The sequence below is a fragment of the Salvia miltiorrhiza genome, chromosome 4 (genome assembly GCF_028751815.1).
Source record: "Salvia miltiorrhiza cultivar Shanhuang (shh) chromosome 4, IMPLAD_Smil_shh, whole genome shotgun sequence".
NCBI lineage: Eukaryota > Viridiplantae > Streptophyta > Magnoliopsida > Lamiales > Lamiaceae > Salvia > Salvia miltiorrhiza.
Window position 1 is genome coordinate 50,605,567 of NC_080390.1, and position 24,032 is coordinate 50,629,598.

Genomic DNA, 24,032 nt, shown 5'->3' on the forward strand with positions numbered 1-24,032 from the left:
ATCTGCAAATCGTGGAGGAAGAGGAAGGGCCGCGGGGCGACGAAAAACGTGGAGGAAGAGGGAGTGTGGCGGAAGGAAGAGGGAGTGCGGCGGGGTGGCGGAGGAAGAGGGAAGGCCGGCTGGGTGGCGAAAAACTACGATGTTTTAAGCTTCTCTAAAACGCTGCGTATTACTCATCGGCGAACAATTACAAAAGCGTGTGCCGGGAAGCCACGTCAGTGTCACGTGTGTTTTTAAGTCGCCGGAGATTTAATGGCTGTTAAAATTGAACAACGGGTCAAAGTTGGTGTATGAAATTGAAATTTTGAAAGAACGTGTTAAAAATGGATTTTCGCTAAAGTTCGTGAATTTACAATCAATTAGCCCAAAATAAAGCATATAAAATATTTAACCCTTTCTTAGTTCTCATTTGCACTTCAAAAATGAATAATATTATTATTATCCCTTCGTTTTTTGTGCGATAATATTATGAAAAAACAAATGACAAATCTAAAGAGAATTTTTTTTTAGGGTTAGTTACCGTAAAATCCACATACTTTTTGGTTTTTACAAAATCAAATACAGAACTCAAATCATTATGAAACCTCATGAAGAGGATAGCCCTAAAGACAATAATCCAATACATTTTGCACATGCACTAAATTATCGTAATATTGGAATTACGAAACAACTAGACCAAATATTATGGGAAATTGTGAAAAATTAGTTTTACTAAAGTTGCCATGAACTTTGTGAATACGTGAGAATCGTATAATAGAAAAAATTATAGTTGTCGACAACAACTTTTGCCTCAACAAATTGCTAGTTCAACTTGAAGATTATTTGGATTCAAAACAAATTATATTAGTGTGCCAGAAGCACTTAAAAATATAGAAGTAAGCAATGAGGCAGAGCCGAACTCGCTAAATGAAAATAATTAAGCGAGGTTAGTAGCTCAAGGGATTGAGATTCCCAAATATGTTCTCATGTTATAGTTGACATTATGTTTCGTTATTTATATAACATTTTATGGCAGTAATCATTGATATAAATATCAAATTTATGGACATTATGACTGTATTATTATACAGGTCTTTAAAATATAAATATATATGTGAAAGTCCGTAAATAACTAAATGAATTCTTTCCCAAGAAAGAATATTTATGAATACTCAAAATACTTGAGGAAGTTAACTCATATCTAAAGATGAGTTTTGAAAAACTTAGTTAAAACTAAGTATTGTCTCGACTTGTAAATCGAGCATATTCCCAATGGAGTATTTCAAACCAATCGACTATATTTTATATGTATTAGTCGACCTACCCAAAGAAAATTTTGAATAATATCACATATGTGTAGCTACCATCAATTATTATCCTACCACTTGAAGTGGATAAGGAGTCATCTAGACCAAAAGTAAATAACAAAGTTATTTAGGACCGAAAGTTCCTTATTTGTGTGCTATTGGAGCACTACTTTTATCATGCATGATATACAATTTGCAGTTAACTTGCTAGCAAGATTTAATATTTATCTAAGAATGAGAATTTTAAATGATATTAATCATGTTATTGGTTATATTCAAAGCAAATTACAATTGGTCTATGTTATGAAAGAATTTGAAATTCAAAATTGGTGGATGATGTTGATAATTTATTTAATTTCGAAAACTATATTTAACACTTTCAAGATTGTTATCTTGAGGGGGGAGCGAGATCTTTTAAATAGTTTCAAAAATTAGACTTTGCATATCAATGGCCCTGAAGACCAATTGGTTGTACTCTTTTTCCCTTGCTAAGTTTTTTTTCTACGAGGTTTTCTTAGTTAAAGTTTTTAACGAGGCAACTAGTGTAATATATGAGTGTTTATATGTCTTGTACTTTTTTCCTCTACCGAATTTTTCCCATAGAGTGTTGACGGAGAGGTTTTTAACAAGACATGAACATCTAGACTCTAACATCAAATGAGGAGTTTCTTTGGAGTCAAATTGCATGCAACTCAAAGGATACATGAAGATTCGATCAAACGATAATACGGCGGACTTATTCACAAAGGCGTTACCAACATCGACTTTTAGAAAGTTAGTACACAAGATCGGCATGCATCGACTCAAAGATATACAATGACTATTTTCAGGGGGAGCAATTGTACTCTTTTTCCTTAGACTAGGTTTTTGTCCCATTGAATTTTTCCTACCAAGGTTTTAATGAGGCAACATATTTTTAGGGTTAGTCATTTAAGGGGAAGTGTTGTAAATATATATAATATATATGTTTCCCTACTTAATCACCTAACCCTAAATCCTAACCCTGACTTTGTATCTCCTATAAATAGAGGAATTTAGTCCTCATAATAATAAGTAGCTCCTACAGATTTATTCTCTTTACGCTCTCTATACTATTCTCTTTTCTTTCTACTTTGAACAATACTATTTTTTTTGGGCCACTTTTTAAAATAGATTGAGACTATTTTTTTTTTTTTAAATACTAGCATTATATACAAATAGCTCTTCGAGTCGTAAATTACTGAATAAAATCTTATTTCAGCAGCAGAGTCGTAAATTACTGCTGCTGAAATGCTTCGAGTCGTAAATTACAATTAACTAAAAGAAATAAAAAGTTAAAACTATAAGCAGAGGGTTATCTCGAAATAAATAGAGAGTCAATATTTTTATTTACTTTTAGTTATAAGAGTGGACAGTTAAATATAGATTATAGATATGAGTGGATATAAATTAAAAATTATTGTTCTGATTAAAACAAAACGTATAGATTATTGTGAGAGTCACATTAATTGTTTTTTAGAGTTATTACGAAAGTGGACAGTGTTACATATAGATATAGTCGTATCTCGAAATAAATATAGATTATAGGTATGGGTTGATGTACATTAAAAATTGTTTTTCTGTTTAAAACAAAACGGATAAAGAAAAGAAAAAGGGGTGGATATAAATTAAAAATTGTTTTTCTATTTAGAACAAAACGGATAAAAGATTAAGACTTGTTTTTCTGTTTAAAACAAAACAGATAAAAGGAAAAAAAAAAAAAAGGTGGATATAAATTAAAAATTGTTTTCTATTTAGAACAAAACGGATAAAAGATTAAAACTTGTTTTTCCGTTTAATACAAAACAGATAAAAGGAAAAAAAAAGAGGGTGGATATAAATTAAAAATTGTTTTTCTACTTAGAACAAAACGGATAAAAGATTAAAAATTGTTTTTTCTGTTTAAAAAAGACAGATGAAAATAAAAATATTAAAAAACAGATGAAAATAAAAATACTTAGAACAAAACGGATAAAAGATTAAAAATTGTTTTTTCTGTTTAAAAAAGACAGATGAAAATAAAAATATTTAAAAAACAGATGAAAATAAAAATATTAAAAAATGCGGTGAGCGTGGATCGAACACGCGACCTTCAGATCTTCAGTCTGACGCTCTCCCAACTGAGCTATCCCCGCTTAATGTTCATTAATAATATTTTACTAAATATGTAGTATTATACATGACACAAATATACTGAATAGTTAGATAAATTTAAACATGAATAAGTTTTCCTTATTTTTATTTTTTTATAAATGTATAATAATTTTAATTTATGTATTATAAAATAAAATACAATTTTCTCATATTTGATTATCTGTTTTTATACTTTGAACTACCTGTTTAGTATGGTGAGCATATATATTTAGTAAGTATTTTATTACTTTAACAATAATAATGAGGCATGCATAATTTTTTTTTCTTTTTTCCCTACAGGTATGGGGTTCACCTATGGTACTTTTTTTTTTGGGTCTTTTCCAATATCAATTTGTTTTAACGATTTGAATACCGATGGAGTACTAACTTTTTTATTATCATTACTACGTGAATAGAAAATGAAAACTTTCAACACTGTCAAGAGATATCAGATATGTATTGATCAACCAATTTTTTTGGACCTATATGGTTTATGTTTTGTTGCTGGTTATGTTTTATTTCTATATACATTAAAAGTTGAATTTTAATATGATTATTCTTAAATTAATAATTATAAAGCATTTTACATTTATTGTGTTATGCGTTTGAACATGTGGTACTCAGTGGCGGATTCGGGGGGCTGGGGGGCTGAAGCCCCCTCCCAAATTTTGAATTTAAAAAAATAAATAAATATAGATATATTTTATTTTATTTTATATATCTATATATATGTATATAAATAAGAAATAGAAGAAAAAATATAATACATTATTTATGGTATATCCAACTATCCATATTAATTACTATTTGACATTGTACATTGATTTGTTACATTTATGTTATTTTTATCCTATTTTTTTCTTATTTAATTTTTAATGTTGAATTTGAGTCCATTCTAAAGTTAAAAGTAAAATTACTAATTATTAACAATGAAAGTTAGTTTATTTGTTTGGAAAATGAAATATATATTTTTAAAAGTATGCATAAAAGTATGTTTTTGTATGCTTTCAATCTACTTGATGTTGAATTAATTGAATTGCAAATAATTATCTATTATATTAAGTGATTGTTAGAAAAATGCATGAAAATGAAGTGTACAGAATGCTAAATTTTTTTTGCTTTGGGGGCGAACCCCTGTATAATTAAATATTTTCAGACATCGTAGATCAATAAATTCACCCCCCTAACCTCAAATCCTAGATCCGCCCCTGGTGGTACTGGTATACTAGTTACATTTATTGTGTCGTGCGTTTGAATGTAAATATACAAATTTTTAGTATTTGATGTTTTTTTGCATTAAAAAAAAAATCTAAATGCATGAACTTAATGTTCGCCTAATTTTTCCTATGAAACTTATTTTTTTTTAAAATTGATGCTGACTTGTGCGCTGGAGGTGCCAATGTAGAATGATCGACCAACGATTTAAAATATTTTTTTTGAGTTATTTGCGTGTAAATACATGAATTTTCAATAATTTATATTTTTTTGCAAATTTAATGTTCTATTTTTTTTACACGAAATTTATTTCTCCCATATTTCTTAACGAGTTTTTTCTGCTAATTAGTTATGGTTAAAATGTTAATTAATTGTTGTTTGTTTGAGAAATTAGAAAATTATAATATGATCCTTGGATTAAAATATTCTAACATTTCATAGTTCTCAACAAATTTGTGTTGTAATTAGTTTTGATTGAAATGTTAATTCAATTTATTTATTTTTTGTCGAGAAATTGAAAATTTTTAATATTAATTTTTGGATAAAAAAACTCATTGAGTAAGATATACAGGGAAATAAATTTTGTTGGAAAAAATAAATTTCGTGAAAAAAATCAGAAGAGTATTGAAACTTGTGCGGAAAATTACAAAATGTTGAAATCTTGTGTATTTATACGTATATAACTAAGAATAATAATAATTAAAATCGTTGATTGATTATTCTAAGTTGGTAACTCCGACATATACGTCAGTATCAGTTTTGAAAAAATATATATGGGGAAAAATCAGACGAATAGTGAGTTTGTGTATTTAGAGTAAAAATGTCGTGAAAAGAAAATAAAAAAATATTAAAAATTCGAGTATTTACATGAATCCTAAATTAAATAAGAAAAAAAAAGGGAAATCCGAGTGACAACTAACTCCTCCCCATCCCCGCCAAATAGGTTTTCGACAGTAGTGCAAAATTTCCATCAAAACCAAACACCGTGAAAACGAAGACAAATTGAAAATTTAACGGAAATTTGCTGAGAAAATGGACGATCGGAGTGGATATGAGCGGGAAATCGAGGTCCGCAGCTTGATGGGTGACTCTGTCCGAGTCTCCATTGAACCAAGCAACACCATTCAAGACCTCAAGCTCCGTCTCAGGCAATGTTTCTCCCCGGCTGCTTCTGCCCCAGATTTCCACCTTTTCCTCAAGGCAAGCTTTTCAACTTTTTTTTGTTTGGATGTAACATTATTATGTGTCATTTATATATATATATATATATATATATATTTTAAATAAAGTAATGCTGCTGAAGTTAGAGTTTGGAGCGGGAACTGATATTCATGTTGTATTATCGTCTGTTGTTTTTGGCGGTTGATGGAGGAGTTATAAATTTCTAATTTTGTATGTGAATTTGTTGATGGTAGCATGGTGCTTACTGATTGGATTGTTGGACTGTAAAGTTTTTTTTTTTGTCATTATGAGCCCCCCACTCCCTAATTCTCTGTTTTTGTTTGTTGTTGCTGTTTTGATGCTTGTTTTATTGGTTGCAGGGTGTGAAATTGGACTTGCTGAGTGAGATCAGTAACTATTCGATTGGGGTTACAGAATTTCTAGTTGCTGTGCCGTTTATAAAAAAGGACAGGCAACATAGGCAAAGAGTTGAAGCATCTGAAACAGTCGCCAAAGACTCAAACAGCAATGATAGACTGCCGAATGACTCAGCTGAATCAGTTTGGTCTGACTTGATGCAAGACCTTTCTTGTTTTCAGGACTTGCCTAACCATGAAAATCTAGCTGAGGCTAAGGTGAAGTCCAGGAATTCTGAAAATGAGAATGCCTCTGAGATGAGAACGTCATTGACTATGAAGAGACGGGAGAAAGTGTTCAATAAGGGCAAAGAAAAACCTTCATGTGATGCCTTGTTAAACATATTGCCGACATCTGGAGATGGCATGCTTGATGAACAGAGTCTTAAAAAATTTCTTCAATTTTTAGATTCTTCAAGTTGTTTAAGTGATCCGGGCTCAGGGTCTTGTGTGATGAGAGAAGCTGATGCAGTAGTTGGATGCAAATTAGACTCTTGTAAGAGTAGTTCGTGTCTGTGTCCACTGTGGTTGAAGGACATGATCAAAACATTCATTTTAGTAAATGTTTACTCTGCATACCTTCAGTTATTGCAGAAACAAATCACCGTTGCTGCAGTCATGGAACCACTGGAGCAACTTCATAAATTTGGCTATCACCCTTGCATAATGGACCTCGATCTTCTCTCTCAATTATGTCCTCAGGTGATTCTTTTGATTGCGCTAACTGTACTTCTTAGCTCAAACTGATAATTGAGGTCCATTTCCAGTAGAATAATTTTGGTAAAGTCTTGTAATTTTAATTGCCTTTTCTTTTTGGTAGAAATTATCAGTCTTGTTACTTTAGTTTGATCTATGGTGCTCTTAACCTGGAAACTACTCTTTCCTGCTCTTGAATCTTCTGTCAATCTTACTAGCTCCAGGTTCTTATAATTTTATTTTGGAACTGTCCTCAAGACAAGTACTTCTATGCTATTTTTGGGTTATAATATGTCGGCTCATCTTTTTTTTTTTTTGGAGGAAAATTCTCGGCTCAACTTTATGTGGCTTTCATCTGTCATCTGTTTATTGTATTTTTTTCTTTAGAATCTTAACAAATAACCACTTAACCTATTTAAATATCTTGGTTGATCTTTCGACAAATTGATTAATTTAAAGAAATTATCAGAGCACCACACGCGAAATTCTTTTCTTTTTTTCTTTATTTTGATGCTTTTCTCTCGAGTCATTTCTAAGGTAACTTTAAAGTATCAGCATTAATCTCTTCAATCCGTAACCATGTGTGCCTTGTTCATATACCTATCAGCTGATACTTATTGTCGAGAAAGAAGAAGAGACAACAAACATACGTGATGCCCTTGTCATATATAAATTTTCATCAGGTAAAAGTTATCAGCTTGACTGTCAACTCGGAGGTACCTTTAAATACTCAATTGACTAATAAACTACAAGTTTAGTCTGCTTTGGCACCTAACACAAGTCACCTCAATCTATCTTCTACCTTTTGAAGTGGAAGCTGGAAAAAGGTTGTCTAAGTCAAAGGTTGTTAGTTCGATGAAGAAAAGAGAAACTTCGTTCAGAGCTATTCTTACAGAATCAGCAAAGTTACTAATGGTACTTTGATTTTCATCTCCCCTATTGCTGTGAGATTTAATCTCTTATCCTATTTTCTTTTCACTATTGAGTTATATTATGAACTCATTGGAATTACTTTTTTCTCATTCAACTCTATAGAGCTCTTAAAAGTATTTTTTTTCACTGCTAATTAAAATGAAGCTAGGAATACTTGGCAAATTAACCTTTTTATCCTAAATATATTCAAGTGGTGTAAGAGAGTCATCAAGGAATGCGGAGAAAGACAGTGCTCTCCTAGGTATCTTAGAATCTGGTGCAAAGTTACTATTAGTCATGAATGAAGTATGAATCTGTGACAAGTCTCACTATGTCATTCGATCATCATCCCTGAAGCTATTTTTTTCATGACACTTTGTCTTCATTTACCATCTGCTGTTAATTATTCTCCTGTGCAACATACATAGTCGTAGTTTACCATTTTTGCCATTTGGTGGGGGGGGGGGGGAACTGATCAACTAAGACTTTCTTTCTAATTCTTTAGCGTGTACAGATAAAGAGTTGAAGCATGATGATATTCTAAATGGCGAATAAGTTTTGGTAATGGAAAATTATTTTAGCTTTTGTGATAGAAAAGCATAAACCTCTTAGCGGCAGTGTTTCCTGAATCTTGGAAAGCCAATGATCATTATCTTTTTCTCCAGGATGATGGTTTCCAGCTTCTATTAGAGGTGGGTTTCAAATGCCTCCTACTGATATATTTCTAGTCATGTAGAATTAAAAACTTAGTGTCTGTCTTGCCTGATTCCTGTGCGACCAACTCTTCTAAAAGCGTGAGAGTTAAGATTTAGTGTCTTAGATTCGTCCCATCACATGCAGGCAACATACTTTGTATTTAGTTACCAGATGCAAACTATCTGACTAGAGGAATAAAGGGACTGTTTTTGAAACGTTTAATGGTGCGAGAACATCTCCAGTACTTTTATCACCTAGCCATTGTAACTGAGATCCTCCAACCACTGAAGCTAAGAAGTATGAATTTAGAATCACATGGAAGAAGTTCAGATAAGTGTATTTCTAAAGAAGGAATTAATAGTGTTTAAACATGTGAAAGCCATGCATCTCCTGGCACAATGGTGTTTGCTTTATCCAGTGACTGAATGCTTAAACATTAACTGCAGATGAAAAGTGGAATAGAGACGGCTGAGTCTTTCTCGTTGGAAGATCTTAAGGTTTTTCTGAAGGAAAAAAACTTTGAAGCTGCAGAAAGTGAAGTGAAACGAGAGAGGAGAAGATCTGCTACTTCAACTTCTTGTTCATATCAAGTAAATTGTCATGTAAGCAAAATCTCTTCTCGAAATCTAGTGGTTAATCTTGAAAAGATGATGAAAAACCAGATTATCTAAATGACTATAAATTTTGGAGAGAGTCCACTTAATATTTTGCAGTTGCCAAGTATTTGAAATAATTGTTTTTGGAAACTGCTGTTCCTGTCAAGTACTGATGTCTTACGGTTATCACTGAATGAATCTCTTGAATGTTGACAATGGTGTTATTTATGGTCTAACAGGAGACAAATTCATTACAACCAGAGGAAATGGTTGGGCATCTAAAAAGCAATCTAGGTTCTCGTGGACAGGTTTCGACCTTGCATTTCCCCCCATATAATTTGTTTCTTTAACTTTGGAACTGTTGCAAAAATATTTGTTTCTTTCTTTTTTTCTCCAAAAAATGATGATGTTATAATTATATGGTACAGGTGGTTCACATTGAAAAGCTTAGTGGCCGGAGTGCCAAGTATGCTGAAATACCTTCTCAGCTTTCTGAAAATATGAAGTTTGCATTGGAACGTGTGGGAATTACTAGGTTGTATAGCCACCAAGTAAGAAATCATGTTTTCTGGTAATGAAATGGATTCTTCTTATCCTGTAAATTCCCTTGTATGTGCTTAACTGTGATAGAATGTGCAGGCCAAGTCAATTCAAGCCTCCCTAGCTGGTAAAAATGTGATTGTGGCAACCATGACATCTAGTGGGAAATCCCTTTGTTACAATATTCCAGTTTTAGAAATGTTGTCCCATAATCCATTAGCTTGTGCTTTGTATCTCTTCCCTACAAAGGTTTGTTGCCTCATATATGTAAATTCAATTTTATGTTTGTGTTCCCCCCACCCCCTCTCATTGACTCAACTTGCAAACAGGCATTAGCTCAAGATCAAATGAGAGCCTTGTTGTCTATTAGCAAAGGACTTGACGATAGCCTAAATATTGGCATATATGATGGGGACACTTCTATGGAAGATAGACTGTGGCTTCGGGATAATGCCCGTTTGGTATATCTGAACTATTTTCCTCCCTTAGATAGGATGGATTCTCCAATACAGCCATCAATTTAATTTTTAACTTCCATCCAATAATATGCAGTTAATCACTAATCCGGACATGTTACATGTCTCGATCTTACCGTTCCATGGGCAGTTTAGGCGAATATTGTCAAATCTTAGGTACTATTTGCTTCTTATGCATCTATATCACATTTTTAGTAACTTTGCAAATTTATTCTTCAACTGTTGTGTCTTTAGGTACGAGTAAATTTTTTTCCCCTCATCTCATTTTATCAGTTATTCCAGCATTTTATATGTAGACCTAATTTTCTTTCTCCAAGGACAGGTTTATTGTTATTGATGAAGCTCATTCTTATAAGGGGGCATTTGGTAGTCATGCTGCTCTAATATTCAGAAGGCTTCGTCGAATCTGTTCTCATGGTACACCCCAATTCTTGTAATCTAAGCGGGTTCTGGGTTTATTTTCGTCATACCTTTTTAACTATAACTGTTTATACCCTTTAAACTGACTTCATATCCAGTTTATAGCAGTGACCCTTCGTTCATATTCAGTACTGCAACTTCTGCAAACCCACAGGAGCACGCTATGGTACTATTCAGTTCAAAATATTTGATTCACATCTATGTTCAAGCTTCATCTTGTTCATAAATAGCTTATAAAATACTTGGAGGAAACCAATTGAATGCCTACGTTTGTATGTACTAGGCATTTCCTATCTGTTTATAGAGGCTCTTGTGATTTCCCATGTGCTGAGTTCATACTTCAAATTGGCAGTTATGTACCGTGCTTCACTTACTTCTAAATGTTGTTACAGGAACTAGCTAATCTGTCGACAGTTGAAGTGATTGCGGATGATGGTAGCCCCTCCGCTTTAAAGTTGTTTATGCTCTGGAATCCTCCTTTATGCCTGAAAACTGTGAGAGTTGCTTCGTTGGTCTACCCAACTTCCATTCAGCATTTATTTGATTTGAATTAAGTTAACAACCTTCTTGCATACTTTCTATTTGCTAGGTGTGGAAGAGAACAAAGGCCAGTTTGGGGGCAAAAAAATCTGTTAATAAAGTTGTGGTAGCTGGACGCTCAAGGTGAGACATTGTACCTTAACGCCCTCCTCACCATTGATTGTTTGTAAGGAGATGTCTTTGGATTGACTTATAACGATCTGCAATTTTAGATTTGTTTTTTATTTTCTATCTTACTACGAATCTCTAAAATAGCTAAACCTCCTCTTCTCATCAGCTTGTTAATGATGTAGAGTGTGGTCCCTTGATGGGCTTAATTTTAGATGTAGGATCTTCTGTAGATTTCAATATATTTTATTTTTATTTTTTGATAAGAGACAAAAAATTGTCACTAACGAAAAAGCAGTATTACGACGAGTAATCCCTAAAATATAGTGGATCTAGTCTTATCTAGATAATAAAAGGGCCTTATATACAGTTTCTTGAACAATTTTATATAATTTGATGTCTATTCAATTTGATTATTTTGCAGCCCTATCTTGGAAGTTTCACAACTCTTTGCAGAAATGGTTCAGCATGGTTTACGTTGTATTGCGTTCTGTAAAACGCGCAAACTTTGTGAACTTGTTCTCTGCTACACGTATGTGTAACATCTACCTTTCAGATTCTTGGAGTTAATTCTATCATAAACTTGATGGGGATTCTAACTCGTTATTTTTTTTATTGTATAAAGGCGTGAAATTCTTCATGACTCTGCACCTCATCTAGCAAATAAAGTATATTCTTACCGTGGGGGCTATGTTGCTGAGGTCAGTTTCTTGTTCGTGAGTATTCAATATGTTTAACATATCAGGTGCCTAATTAACATACCCAATTATGGGCATAAATATATATTTAATGAGAATTGCCACAATATACTAAGTTATTGATTTTTATGTGGGCTATATTATTGATGGGGATTATTTTGGAAAAATTAGTTCCAATCATCCTCAACATAGAAGATTCATACTACTGGCATATCCTAGAATATGTGTATTTGGGGGCCTGCTTTAGTTTGACCGACTGGTTTTTTAGTTGTTATGAGAAGCTCCAATAGTATCTTCCACTGTTAATGTTCACTGTCTCATGGGATTAGGACAGGAGAAGAATTGAAAGTGATTTCTTCAATGGTAATATATGTGGTGTTGCTGCCACAAGTGCCCTTGAGTTAGGCATCGATGTAGGAGAAATTGATGTCACACTGCATCTTGGGTTCCCTGGTAGCATAGCAAGGTATAGCATTAATCCATGGTTGTTTTCACTCTAGCTTATTGATGTTCCTTGTTAATCGTTTATATTTGTATACAGTATGTGGCAACAAGCTGGAAGGTCAGGAAGACGAGGAAAGCCATCACTTTCTATTTATGTTGCATTTGAAGGGCCATTAGATCAGTACTTTATGAAGTTTCCAAATAAACTTTTCAGGGGTTCAATTGAATGTTGCCATGTTGATCCTAATAATGATCAGGTTTCTTTACATAAACAGTTCTACTTCATTTTGTACTATGCCATAGGAATCTCAATTATGAAGGATTGGAAGCGGTAATTTTGTGGGTTATTGATTAAATGGCTGCCTACTTGAATTGATTTCCCTTTTAGGTGCTGCAGCAGCACTTGTCATGTGCTGCTCTTGAACATCCATTAAGTTTTCTTTACGATGTGGATTATTTTGGTCCTGGCTTAGAGAATGCTGTCATGAAACTTAAAAGCAATGGCTACCTGAACACTGATATGTCACGTGATTATGCTGCTAGAATGTGGACCTACATTGGACAAGAGGTGATGCATGTGTGACGATGCTGAGATCCTTCTATATTTTTAGCGAATTGACTATCTGTAAATGCTTCATATATCTGTATCCAATATGCCAACCCAACTTATAATCTTATCACCACTTATTTTCCTGTTCAGAGATCTCCATCAAGTGCTGTAAGTATTAGAGCCATAGAAACTGTGAGATATAAAGTAATTGACAAGATAAATGATGAAGTCCTCGAAGAAATTGAGGAAAGCAAAGCATTCTTTCAGGTATTGAAGAAATAGTGTTTGTGACTATTCTTTTCCCGTCATGATACCCACGAGTAATTTTTCCTAAAGAGACTGGATAAATATTTTATAAGAAAGAAATACCATATAGTAGATAGTTGATGAAGAAGACAAAATTTAAGTACATACGAAACTCAAATAAGGGAACAAAAAACATAAAATGTTAGAGATGCATTTTGGATTAGGATAACGGATTATCTTGCATGACTCTGTTAAATCTATATCCTGCAGATATGTCCTTGAGATGGTAAGATACTGATTATATAGTCAATATGATGAAATCTTGTCTATTAATTGCAAAAGTTCAGCTTTTTCTTCCCAAGAGATCACATGAAAATTACGAAAAATCAATGTTTGGCCATTTAAATATGAAAACCTAATTTGCAGCGTACAAAATTAACTAGTAGAATACTATAAACAGTTGGATCAGGCCTCCAGTTTCTTTGGCTTTGTTTTGGATATGTTACTGGAGTGTAATGAACGTGTATAATCTATAAGTGATAAAATCAGTATATGTAATGTGTCTGCATGAATTTATGGAATTATCCAGCCTTATGACTAAGGCATCTCAATGTGTTGTGTAGGATGCAACATAAACGAGGATATGTTCGCAGCTTTAACTTCTAAGTTTTGAATTGATTTTATTTACACCTGCTCTTTAGATTCTTGACATCTTTATACCTGCTCTTATCTCTGGCATTTGTTTGTGGGCTCTCTTGTTTGTATGCATCCAGGTTTATGAAGGTGCTGTCTATATGAACCAAGGGAAAACTTATCTTGTAAAGCAGTTGGATTTATCAAGTAAAATTGCTTGGTGCCAACGAGCTGATGTGAAGTACTATACAAAAACTCGTGATTACACAGATATTCATGTGATTGGCAGTGACATTGTATGTAATGTATTGAAAGGCTAACACTTTTCTTTCAGTCTCTTTTTCTTTGGCTCTCTATATGGTGATCTAGAGTAGTTTTTTACATGTTATTTTGTTCAATTAATAGGGCAATAAAATATCCGTGTAAAAGAACTTTAAGAAGAACAGACTTAAATCAATCTGTTTAGAATGTTCCAGAAGTGGCTATTTTTTCATTATCATGGTTAAAAGAATAGTGAAAATTAGCCAGCCTTGGAGTTCTCTATATTGGTACAGCATTTGGAAATTTCCACCTTTCATCTTTTAAGATATAATGTAGACATCTTACATGAACTTCACTTGAGTTTTCTCAAAGATGAAATAAAGATTTATTCTTTCTTTGTTCTGCAATAAACTCTTCCACAGACCAATGATACCAATTCCCTTCTTCCACTTTCAAAACTCCGATCCCTTCATTGTTTGAAGACAACCTTCATCTGCAGATTTCCTGTTCAGCCGAGTGAAATTCTTCATGTCTGATTGTTGATTGTTTCCTATCATTTAAGACTTGGTACTATGATTTATGTCATTGGAAACATGTCACTATATCACTTGCCTTGTGCTTGTGCAATCTGAACATTGATTTATGGCAGTTTCCTAATCTATTGTGCATATGTAACTTATATAGGCCTATCCAGCTCGAATTGCTAATGGCCAGTTTGCCGAAACAACTGCCCAGGCACATATTTGCAAAGTAACAACTACTTGGTTTGGTTTTCGCCGCATATGGCGAAGAAGCAATCAGGTTATCGATACTGTGGAACTCTCTCTTCCTGATTACACCTATGAATCGCAGGTACATGACTGGAAGCTTTACTTTTGGTTAGATATATATTATATATTCATTTGTGTGTGTCTGGTGAATTTGTGATAGTTACTGTTTTTGTATTTCGAATCTCTGTTATTCTTATTTTTCTTACTTCACTCGATATTAGGCTGTTTGGATTCGAGTTCCACAATCAGTAAAGGCAGCAGTTGAGGCTTCACATTACTCATTCGATGGCGGATTACATGCTGCTGGGCACGCTCTTCTTAATGTAGTTCCACTGTGAGTTTTTTGTATTCCACCATGTAAATTATTATAATTTGCTTCTTTGACTCTCAGGGAGTACGGATCTTCTACTTTAAAATGTTTTCTGTTACGCACTTATATTGTAATTGCTTATGTTTGGCATTCTCATGATTAAGTTTGTTGGCAGATTTGTCATCTGTAATCAATCTGACATAGCATCAGAATGTGCAAATCCTCACGATAATCGCTATGTTCCTGAAAGGATTCTACTTTACGATCCTCATCCTGGAGGGACAGGCATTTCAAGGAAGGTAACACTGTGGTAGATCAATTATTGTTAGTTTTAAAATTCTTTATGTACTTTAATTTGTCAAGTTTGGTAAGCAGTCAAAAGTTTGTTTCTTACCATGGATGTCAAATAATAACAGCTGAGATACTATGAATGGCACCTCATGAATTTAACAATCAGGTTGAAGAAACATTATCAGCTAATCTTTGCATGCGTAAGGAAGACTTATACTAAAGCTAAATTTTCTTTCGTCTTGATCTTATTTTGTGTTTATGGAGTAATAAAGGCAGAAGAGACAGAAAATATATAATTGGGAAAGTCAGCAATTATGTTTATAGGAGCTCAGCTGAAGAAGTGATGTGTAACCTGCCATATCTCTTATAAACTAGCCTCTGAGAGTCAAAGAGTTCACTGCTATTATTGAATGAAATGTCGACTTTTGTGATGAAAGTGATAGGAGTAATGGAGCTGTGACATTTATACCATACATTCCATAGCTGAAGAAGGTTTTATTTTTCATGTCATCTGAGTGAGTCAATGTGCAAGTTGTCGAACAAAAGATTCGTGGATATGCTCTTTTCTGAAAGCAAACTATAAGACGAAAGGTTCCTGGATATGGCAACTGCTGACCATTTTACATATTTCAGGTTCAGCCTGTTTTTGTGGATATGCTGACTGCTGCATTAGAACTGCTTTCGTCGTGCCAGTGCTCGGGCGATGGAGGTTGTCCAAACTGCGTGCAGGTCTGTAACTATAATAAACTTGTGTCGTCGTTTTTGTTCCATAGTAAAAATACATTGGGTTTGTGTCTTGTACCAGAATCTGGGTTGCACCGAGTATAACGAGGTTCTACATAAGGATGCTGCCATAATGATAATCAAGGTTTGTTTAAAATCATTTGTTGTTAAGTGATTGATTATCCAGCTGCTTACTCAACTGCTTCTTTGCGCAGGGTGTTGTAGATGCTGAGCAATCCAACTTACACAAAAACAACCATTCTCCCACTTCTTGATTCCTAAATTTTTAACTGTAAATTTATTGATGAGACATTTGTTACATTTATTCATAGGTTCAAATATCACCATGTGCCTACTTGTAGTCCATATCTAACAATCAATAAAACAACATGATGCTAGATTGCTTGGATTATTCTTCATTGTACCCGTAAGAAATCTGGATTTCTACTATAACCAAACTACTTTAAGCTAATCCGGCAGCATATTTTGTAAAACACACTCACACACCGACACGCATATACCCTTAACACAAGAAATTCTCCTGCACATTCAATTTGTAAATACAACTGTTATTTCAAGTTCACTTTAAATCAACTCAATTCCTGGCTTCCTGCACACTTCTTAAAAAAAGAAAAAAAGAAATTCAATTCCTGCATGGTATAGAATGTAGGAAGAAATGTTTTAAGAGAAGAGATGAAGCAGAATATCAACTGCCAAGAAGCCAACATGAAGGCAATGCACAACAGATAAATGCAAGTCTAGAACGGCAAGAAGAGAGAGCACGATAATTTGTCTTCTAACGACTAATCATAGCAGGCGACTCACATACACACTAGGAGATCAAGAAATTCAAAAGCCGATATAAGCTTAAGAGGGAAACAGACTTGTGATAGTACAATTTGCGCCAAAAAAATGAAAATCTAATGTTACCAGAGTACAGAGTTTCCTTTCTATTGTATGATAAAATGTTCCATATATAGCTTCAAATGAGTGAGAACAAAAAAGTTTTCCTCATAAATGTCAAAATTTTCTATTTCGGTGGCTACACTAAGGCAATCGGTGTTTCTGAAATAAAAAGTAATTAAATTAAATACCTGCAATATTAAAAGAGGTTGATGATTATCAAGTCGTGACACAGTGGTGCAGATATTGGTGGGTCTGATTCAAATAGTGTTCCCACAGAGGCTTATACCTGCCTATACTCAACTTTAGCCAGGGCTTCATGTTCCCGTTAAAGTGAAGGACAGCTGCAGTCTCTATTAACCGGTTATCAATATTGAGGTCGTACCCCAATCCCAGCACGTGCCATCTCCGGTCAAGCGGCTCTGTCAATCCATAGAAAGCCAGAAGCCCCGGAGGGAGAGTCCCGAGCTTCCATAGTGACCTATCAATGTTCCTTTCCTGCCAGTAGTGATATTTTGCAGTTACATTCTCTTTTCTCCAACCAACCAAATCGAAAACATTCATGCCAAATGCCCATCCGCAGGCTTGAGGATCAAATTTTGTGCTGATGAGTGGATTTGAGAAATTGAGATATCTGTAGTATCGGTGGAAGGCTTCCAGGCATGTCTCCACAGCACCGTTCACATTCCCGTGCAAATCCAGTGAGAAGAGAGGCGTCAAATCCTTCTGAACGACAACATCATCATCCAGAAAAACTACCTTCTCCAACTGAGGATAAATCTCCGGGATGTAGAAACGGAGATGATTCAACAGAGAGAGGTACTTTGGGTTACGGAACTTGTGTTCAATGCCGATGTCTGGCGAACTTTCGAAGAAGTATTTCCGCTGGTCTGCATCGAGTAGTTGCTTGACAACAGGCGAGTACGATGCATTCAACCAAGTGAAATCTTCAATACTTTGGACTTCTATGGCAGCACCTTTAAAATCATTACCAATGAACCAAGCCTGCATTGCCCCATACTTCACCCCATTCGTTACGATATGGAATACGAGCTGCTTCGGGTGTTCAGCATTTGAAATTGTGGAATTGACAACAACTGAAACAGCCAAAAGGTTATCAGAGAATATACAAAAATGGTAAAGGTTATTGTCCACTAGTCGGGGCGAGTTCCTCCTCTCATTTGCAAGCTCCTCTATTGACTTGTTCTGAAGCCAGTTGGCCGTAAGTTTAATGTCGACGCACTGAAGGTTCTTGGGTATTGATTCGGCTGCTAATTCTCCAAACACGGTGCTCTGAACAGTAGCAGCATTAGCACGCTCTTCAAGAGCTTGAATATGGGATTTCATCGTCATCATTGTGGTTGCAATATCATAATGGGCGTCTTGCGCCTTGAAAATGAGGAACGACAAACTTTTAATAATCGGTTCAGCTTCTTCTAGAGATATGGGCTCCTCTCTCTTTGCAGCCTTGGAGAGCAACAATTGGCAACTTCGTATTTTTGTACTCAGTTCCCAAGCAAGGTGGAGATTATTATGTTCCTTTGCAATAATAACATAAGCTTTGGCAAGGGTCATTTGCTCTGCTAACTGTCGGGCATATGATCTCGCACTCAATATTTCTTCAGTAAAATTTCGGTTCTCATGAACAGCCCTGTCTATTCGTGGGTTTATCTCCTGACAAAGGCAGTAATAAGTTAATGAACCAAAAAAAATTAGAATAGTCTGATTATAGTAAACTGATGAGAGATATATGCATGACGATCAACTCTAACAAGCCAGCTTAAGATTAAAAATTAAGCAATCTGGACAGTGGGGTTATAGGAATTGCAAGTTGTTGAAGATGAAATAATTCATAATGCTGAAAGTCAATGAGTTTGTCTGCTTTCATTCTGTGTATAATCCTCTCATCTTTCACTATTTCAAAACAAGAAAATGCATTTTTCTTGCAAATTTTCATCAAAACACGATATACATGACTTATCACGAACCTACTAGCAGTTCACATCTGTTCATGAAACTAGAAAAAGGTTACCAGAACTACTAAAATTTTATATATCTCCTGCATATAGTAATATAAACTAAATGAATTTTCATTTCAAATATTTAAGGTCTACATAAAAATATAGTTAAACCCAAAGTACTATCAAACATGAAGAATATGAGAAATGTAACCAAACAAGTTGATAACTGCTCGTAGTTTAAGAAAGAAGAAGCGGGAGTTGAAAGACATAAAAGGCCCCATATGGAAACCTATGCATTTATTAATCTTAGGATGAAGAGGACACACACACACACACACACAAGTTTCCTAGATTTCTCATGTTTATGCAAGTCCCACATTCTCATTATACTAAAATTTAAATTTTCACAATATTGTACTTTATTTAGAACAAATAGCATGAATGCCCTGCATTTTCTCCATACAGGTGCCAATTTACTTATCATCACGAGAGTTAATCTTGAGGTAAAATAGCCGGACATTAAACAAATCCGAAGTTAATGTCAAAGCTAGAGGAAAATAATCATAAAAACATTTTTCTATTTCTTTCATAATTGCAACATTAAATTTAAAGACCGCGCCACAGTGAATTCAAAGCCGAGATCTTTGGCCTAAGACATTAACCACTCTACCGCTAGACCAACACACACAAAAACATTCTTTTTTGTTTTTGAGAGGAATCATAGTGGCAAACCCTTTCCCTCAAAGCAAGATTAGTGGCAAACTGTTTTAAGACAGAACTCCATCATCAAAGTCCACGAGAACTAATAAAGGTAAAGGAAATTCAGGAGCTGCGCATCGATCAGTATGGTGGAATCAACTTAAAAAATTCAGTCGTACTTAATCGCTTTACTCAGCTGCTAATCTATTCTTGAATTTAACTTAATATTTACAGACAGTTGAAACTGAAAAGACCATAGCTTTGATTGCTGCCCCCAAAGCAGCATTAGCATATCGACTAACTTTAATTGCTACCACTATTTACGAAGTTTATGCACATTACAGAATTTGCAAAAGGCAGATCAAATTCTATTGGACATCATACACCACATGATGAATGCCCCCGATTAAAAAGCAGAATCCATCAAGAACTGACTAATTTACCCCATAACTGACTGATTTGCTCATAGAACATGCCTAGGAAAAATAATTATAGGTTACTATCAGCTCAGCAGTGTGACACTTATAATTTCCCAAAATGTTACCTAAGATTTAAAATTCCCCTTTCCGAGGAATTCAATGACCTTGCATAGTTGCATTATAAAAAAATTATATGACAAACAATTCTCAGGAGTCCAAATCATTATACGAACTTCTCCAATGGGCTCAGTTGATTGCTCAATGCCACCATCATATCGTATACTTGAAACTCCACACATGACCTTTGATCTTTCTCTGTGGTTTACTAGAAATTTTCACAACTAAAACAATTTCCAATCTGACATGGAGTTAAAACATACTAAATGATGCCCAACCTAATTCATATCTAATTACAAAGCCCTAAAGGAGAAACTCGGAGAATACTGAAGGAGGTCGGAAGGTAACAGCATAACTCACAAACAAATAGAGGAATATTACACTCTGATCTAGAAGCTCAACAAAATGGGGATAGAAGTCTTTTATTATTAAATGACTTCACCTCTGCCAAAGATCACTTATTTCAACAAACAATGTTTAGTGATAGTGCCTAAACAGTGTTCAGTATTCTAATCTTCCATGAGACGCAATCAGTTGCAGCCCAGTAATTTGGTCATAAATCAGGAAGAGGTTAGCCAAAAGAGATAGTCTGCCTTACCTCACTACCGTGGTTGGAGCATAGACCTAAAATACTACCTCGTATACATTAAACTAGAGCTGTGAAGTAATGATAGTGCCTAATACGAAAGTCCTGGTGTACATGTAGAATGATATATGAAGTGTGCTAATGCAAATAATTTGTTCGTATATCATGAGATAAATCAATATGAGTATGCAAATCATAAAACCTAACTCTAAAGGCAATTTCTTTTTCTACAGACACTCGAACAACAAACTCAACGAGCTCGTACCAAAAGAAGAAACAGTACATGAGAAAAAAGTTGATATACTGATCAGCAAAAGAACCTCGAAGAGAAATAATCCTATAGGCAGATTAGTTGTTCATGATTAACTGGTTAATCATTACATTTACACCAGCTTATCCAAATTTCATAGACGAGATTCAAGCAGGAAGAATAATCATCTTACATAAACAAACTAAATCAAGGCTTGAGATAGTTTTATTAGATTATTAAAAGGCCAAACACAATACAGACAGGTTCGGAAACCCAGATCACAAGCATTAATCATCTCATCTTTGGAGTTGTGGGACATCTAAAAACACTTAAATCTAATCCCACAACATACATTCAATAACAAAGACGATACAGAAAACCAATATTGATAGGAAAGCATGGTGCAGCCTTACCAGAAGAGGTTGTTCCACATGATCCTCATCTCGATGATTATGCTGAACAACAAACAACCCAAAACCTGCAATCAAGAACAAGAGAAGCAGCACCCAGATCCAGCACGAAAACCTCCTCCTAACCGGGCGCCGAAAGTCGGTCGCCCGACGGCGCATCTTTCGCGCAAATCTCCCCAATTCAATGCTCAATCCAGAATCCCACGCCGCCCATCGATCACACCGGATCAAAGAAGCAGCTAAATCAAGAAACTCGAGATTCCACCTATCAATTACCCACAAAATCAACAACTCCAAGCAAAACCCAGAACGAAAGACGATCAAGAATGAAGATGGGCGGCCCCTCCCAAATGCACCACTCTGCAATTTCAATTCGTGGGTCTCAGAGATTCAGTATAAATTGGGGTCCCGAATGAGAGAAAGGTCTCTCACTCATACATGAATGCCAGCTTTGTTTACTGAGAGAAGAGTGAGTAAGTGTGTGTGTCATTGGCAAAGAAGCAATTTTGGGTGAGTTGGCATTTCTAGTTTTGTTCATAAATCAAAGAGGGATCGATTTTGGGTAAATCTAATGAAGATTAGATGGAGGGATCTGCACAGTTTTTGGAGTTTCCTACACAGTCTTTACCTTTTGATTTGATCGATTTTTCTGTTGTATTTGTTTCTTGATTATTTGAAGATAGTAGTATTTTATAACGGAAAATGATATTCGTATTTTCTTTACTTGGAAACTATAGATTTTCTGTAATTGCAAGTTAAAATACCAAAAGTTGTTTCCCTTATTGAGCTTGAGTTTTAAACATTCATATTTAAATAATGTTGGAAAGTTTTATTGAAATGTCGGCAAAAATTAATGTGAAATCACATGGCCAGGTTAAACCAAAGTGCATCTATCTCTCTCTTATTACTTTTATTTGTAGCAAAACAAAAAGTGCTTTTCTTTATTAAATAATCACCTCAAAGCAATGGTGTTGACGATTATGAGCATCAGCATCTCAGAAAAGAAACGTTACTTAGAACATCTCCAAGGCGGGTCTATCCGTGTCGCTAGAAGGATAGCCGCGTTGGAGACGCGGCCTGTTTCGAAGTCGGGACGAAGGGGTGACTCGGGGCGAAGGCGAGAAGGGTATGGCGCGTCCGGCGGACGCGCCTATTCAAAAGAAAATATTGAAAATTGTATTTAAAATTCAAATTTTCGACCGTTTCAATTAAAAAAAAAAAAAATCGACCGTTGCAATTTAAAACATTAGAATTGTTCACAACTTGATTATCTCTTGTTCACGTATTTTATGTGTTTGTTCATAGGATCTAGTTTTCACCGTAAGATAGAGTTTACACTTGATCCTTCCACTATATATATATATATATATATGGGTAGGCAACCATGAAAACACTTTTAAATGTATAAAATAGGAACAAATCATGTCTATTAAATCATACTGAATTAATGGCCCAGATTAAATTATATGGAGATCCGAAATTCGTAACTATTTCCCTTGCAATTCATACGTTTTTCTTATTACGAATTGAAAGTACTTTTGTTACGAATTATGTTTTGATTAGGCAAATTTCAAGCCACAAGATCAACCAAAATCTAATGAACAAGATTTGTTCCTATTTTATATACTTAAAAGTGTTTCTTATTTTAGTATATATATATATATATATATATATATATATATATATAGGGAAGAGTTCAACAAGAACATAAATATTTGCAAAGTCTAGAGTCATAATCTCGTTCGTTAGATCGATTTTAATCAAGGGCTGAGATTAAAAGCTAATATTAGTATCCCTTAAATTACTCACATCCCTCTCTCCTCTCTCTTCTCTCTCTCTTCCGTCACTTTTTCCCTCTCTCCTCTCTCATCTCTCATTTCTCTCTCTCTCCCTTCCCTTTTTCCCTCTCTCTCTCTCGTCTCTCACACAGAACACACACACACAGAGAACACACACAAAAGGTTGTAACAGGTATTCTAGGCGCGGGGATCTCCTTCGCCGTCTATCTGCCGGTGATGGAGGTGATCTACCGCGAGGTGCGGTGCTACGCGATGGTGGTGGAGATGCAGCTGCTGATGGGGCTCTCGGCCACGGCGTTCGCCACGGCGGGGATGGCGGCGGACGGCGGGTTCAGTTGAACTTGTACGTATAAGTTCAATAATTTTATTGAACTTATACGTATAATTCTGTTGAACTTGTGTTGAACTTGTCTTGAACTTCTGAACTTCTGAATTTGTTGAATTTCTGAACTTGTGTTGAACTTGTCTTGAACTTCTGAATTTGTTGAACTTCTGAACTTGTGTTGAACTTGTCATGAACTTAATTATGTATTTTGATTTTAAGAGAGAGAGAGAGAGGAGAGAGGAGAGAGGGGACGAGAGAGAGAGAGAGGAGAGAGGTGAGGGGTGACGTGAGAGGAGAGAGGAGAGAGAAGAGAGTAAATTAAGGGATATTATGAATCTTACCAATTTTAATTATATTAACTTCTAATCTCAGCCTTTGATCAAGATTGATCTGACGAACCAGATTGCGACTCCATTCTCCATCT

General features: G+C 34.8%; 2 protein-coding genes and 1 non-coding gene across 7 annotated transcripts; 1 reads left to right on the top strand and 2 right to left on the bottom strand.

The window, feature by feature from the left end:
* Window positions 1–3,366: 3,366 nt before the first annotated feature.
* TRNAF-GAA (transfer RNA phenylalanine (anticodon GAA)) lies at window positions 3,367–3,439 on the bottom strand. Its single transcript has one exon. It is a non-coding gene; the product is annotated as a tRNA-Phe (tRNA).
* Window positions 3,440–5,542: 2,103 nt separating this feature from the next.
* Window positions 5,543–16,551, top strand: LOC131020283 (uncharacterized). 5 transcript variants are annotated; one of them, XM_057948999.1, is made up of 28 exons: window positions 5,544–5,852; window positions 6,194–6,931; window positions 7,533–7,641; window positions 7,737–7,840; window positions 8,503–8,529; window positions 8,980–9,135; window positions 9,369–9,437; window positions 9,558–9,680; window positions 9,769–9,918; window positions 9,999–10,130; window positions 10,222–10,301; window positions 10,468–10,562; window positions 10,664–10,731; window positions 10,958–11,059; window positions 11,155–11,228; window positions 11,638–11,745; window positions 11,839–11,914; window positions 12,241–12,377; window positions 12,453–12,612; window positions 12,744–12,923; window positions 13,056–13,172; window positions 13,925–14,080; window positions 14,730–14,897; window positions 15,037–15,149; window positions 15,301–15,424; window positions 16,050–16,145; window positions 16,222–16,284; window positions 16,355–16,551. In XM_057948999.1, exons 1-28 carry the CDS (start codon window positions 5,685–5,687, stop codon window positions 16,412–16,414), a joined length of 3,753 nt encoding a protein of 1,250 aa, XP_057804982.1. In that variant the 5' UTR covers window positions 5,544–5,684; the 3' UTR covers window positions 16,415–16,551. The 5 variants fall into 5 exon arrangements, with proteins under 5 accessions (XP_057804986.1, XP_057804982.1, XP_057804984.1 ...); XM_057949001.1 differs by having other exon boundaries at window positions 5,545–5,852; window positions 7,533–7,608; XM_057949003.1 differs by lacking the exon at window positions 12,744–12,923 and having other exon boundaries at window positions 5,543–5,852.
* A 428-nt stretch (window positions 16,552–16,979) lies between these two features.
* On the bottom strand, window positions 16,980–22,209 carry LOC131020290 (hexosyltransferase GAUT11-like). The gene is made up of 2 exons (XM_057949015.1): window positions 21,488–22,209; window positions 16,980–18,716 (listed from the first exon to the last, which is right to left on the bottom strand). Exons 1-2 carry the CDS (start codon window positions 21,641–21,643, stop codon window positions 17,262–17,264), a joined length of 1,611 nt encoding a protein of 536 aa, XP_057804998.1. The 5' UTR covers window positions 21,644–22,209; the 3' UTR covers window positions 16,980–17,261.
* Between the last annotated feature and the right edge of the window lie 1,823 nt (window positions 22,210–24,032).

What these genes read in the sequence shown, in the direction of transcription:
- LOC131020283 (XM_057948999.1), top strand. Translation starts at nt 5,685, where the DNA reads ATGGACGATCGGAGTGGATATGAGCGGGAAATCGAGGTCCGCAGCTTG. An exon ending in TTCCCTGGTAGCATAGCAAG is followed by an intron (nt 12,378 to 12,452) that starts GTATAGCATTAA and finishes ATTTGTATACAG; the next exon opens with TATGTGGCAACAAGCTGGAA. An exon ending in GGACAGGCATTTCAAGGAAG is followed by an intron (nt 15,425 to 16,049) that starts GTAACACTGTGG and finishes TACATATTTCAG; the next exon opens with GTTCAGCCTGTTTTTGTGGA.
- LOC131020290 (XM_057949015.1), bottom strand. Translation starts at nt 21,643, where the DNA reads ATGCGCCGTCGGGCGACCGACTTTCGGCGCCCGGTTAGGAGGAGGTTT. An exon ending in ATGTGGAACAACCTCTTCTG is followed by an intron (nt 18,717 to 21,487) that starts GTAAGGCTGCAC and finishes TGCCTTTGTCAG; the next exon opens with GAGATAAACCCACGAATAGA.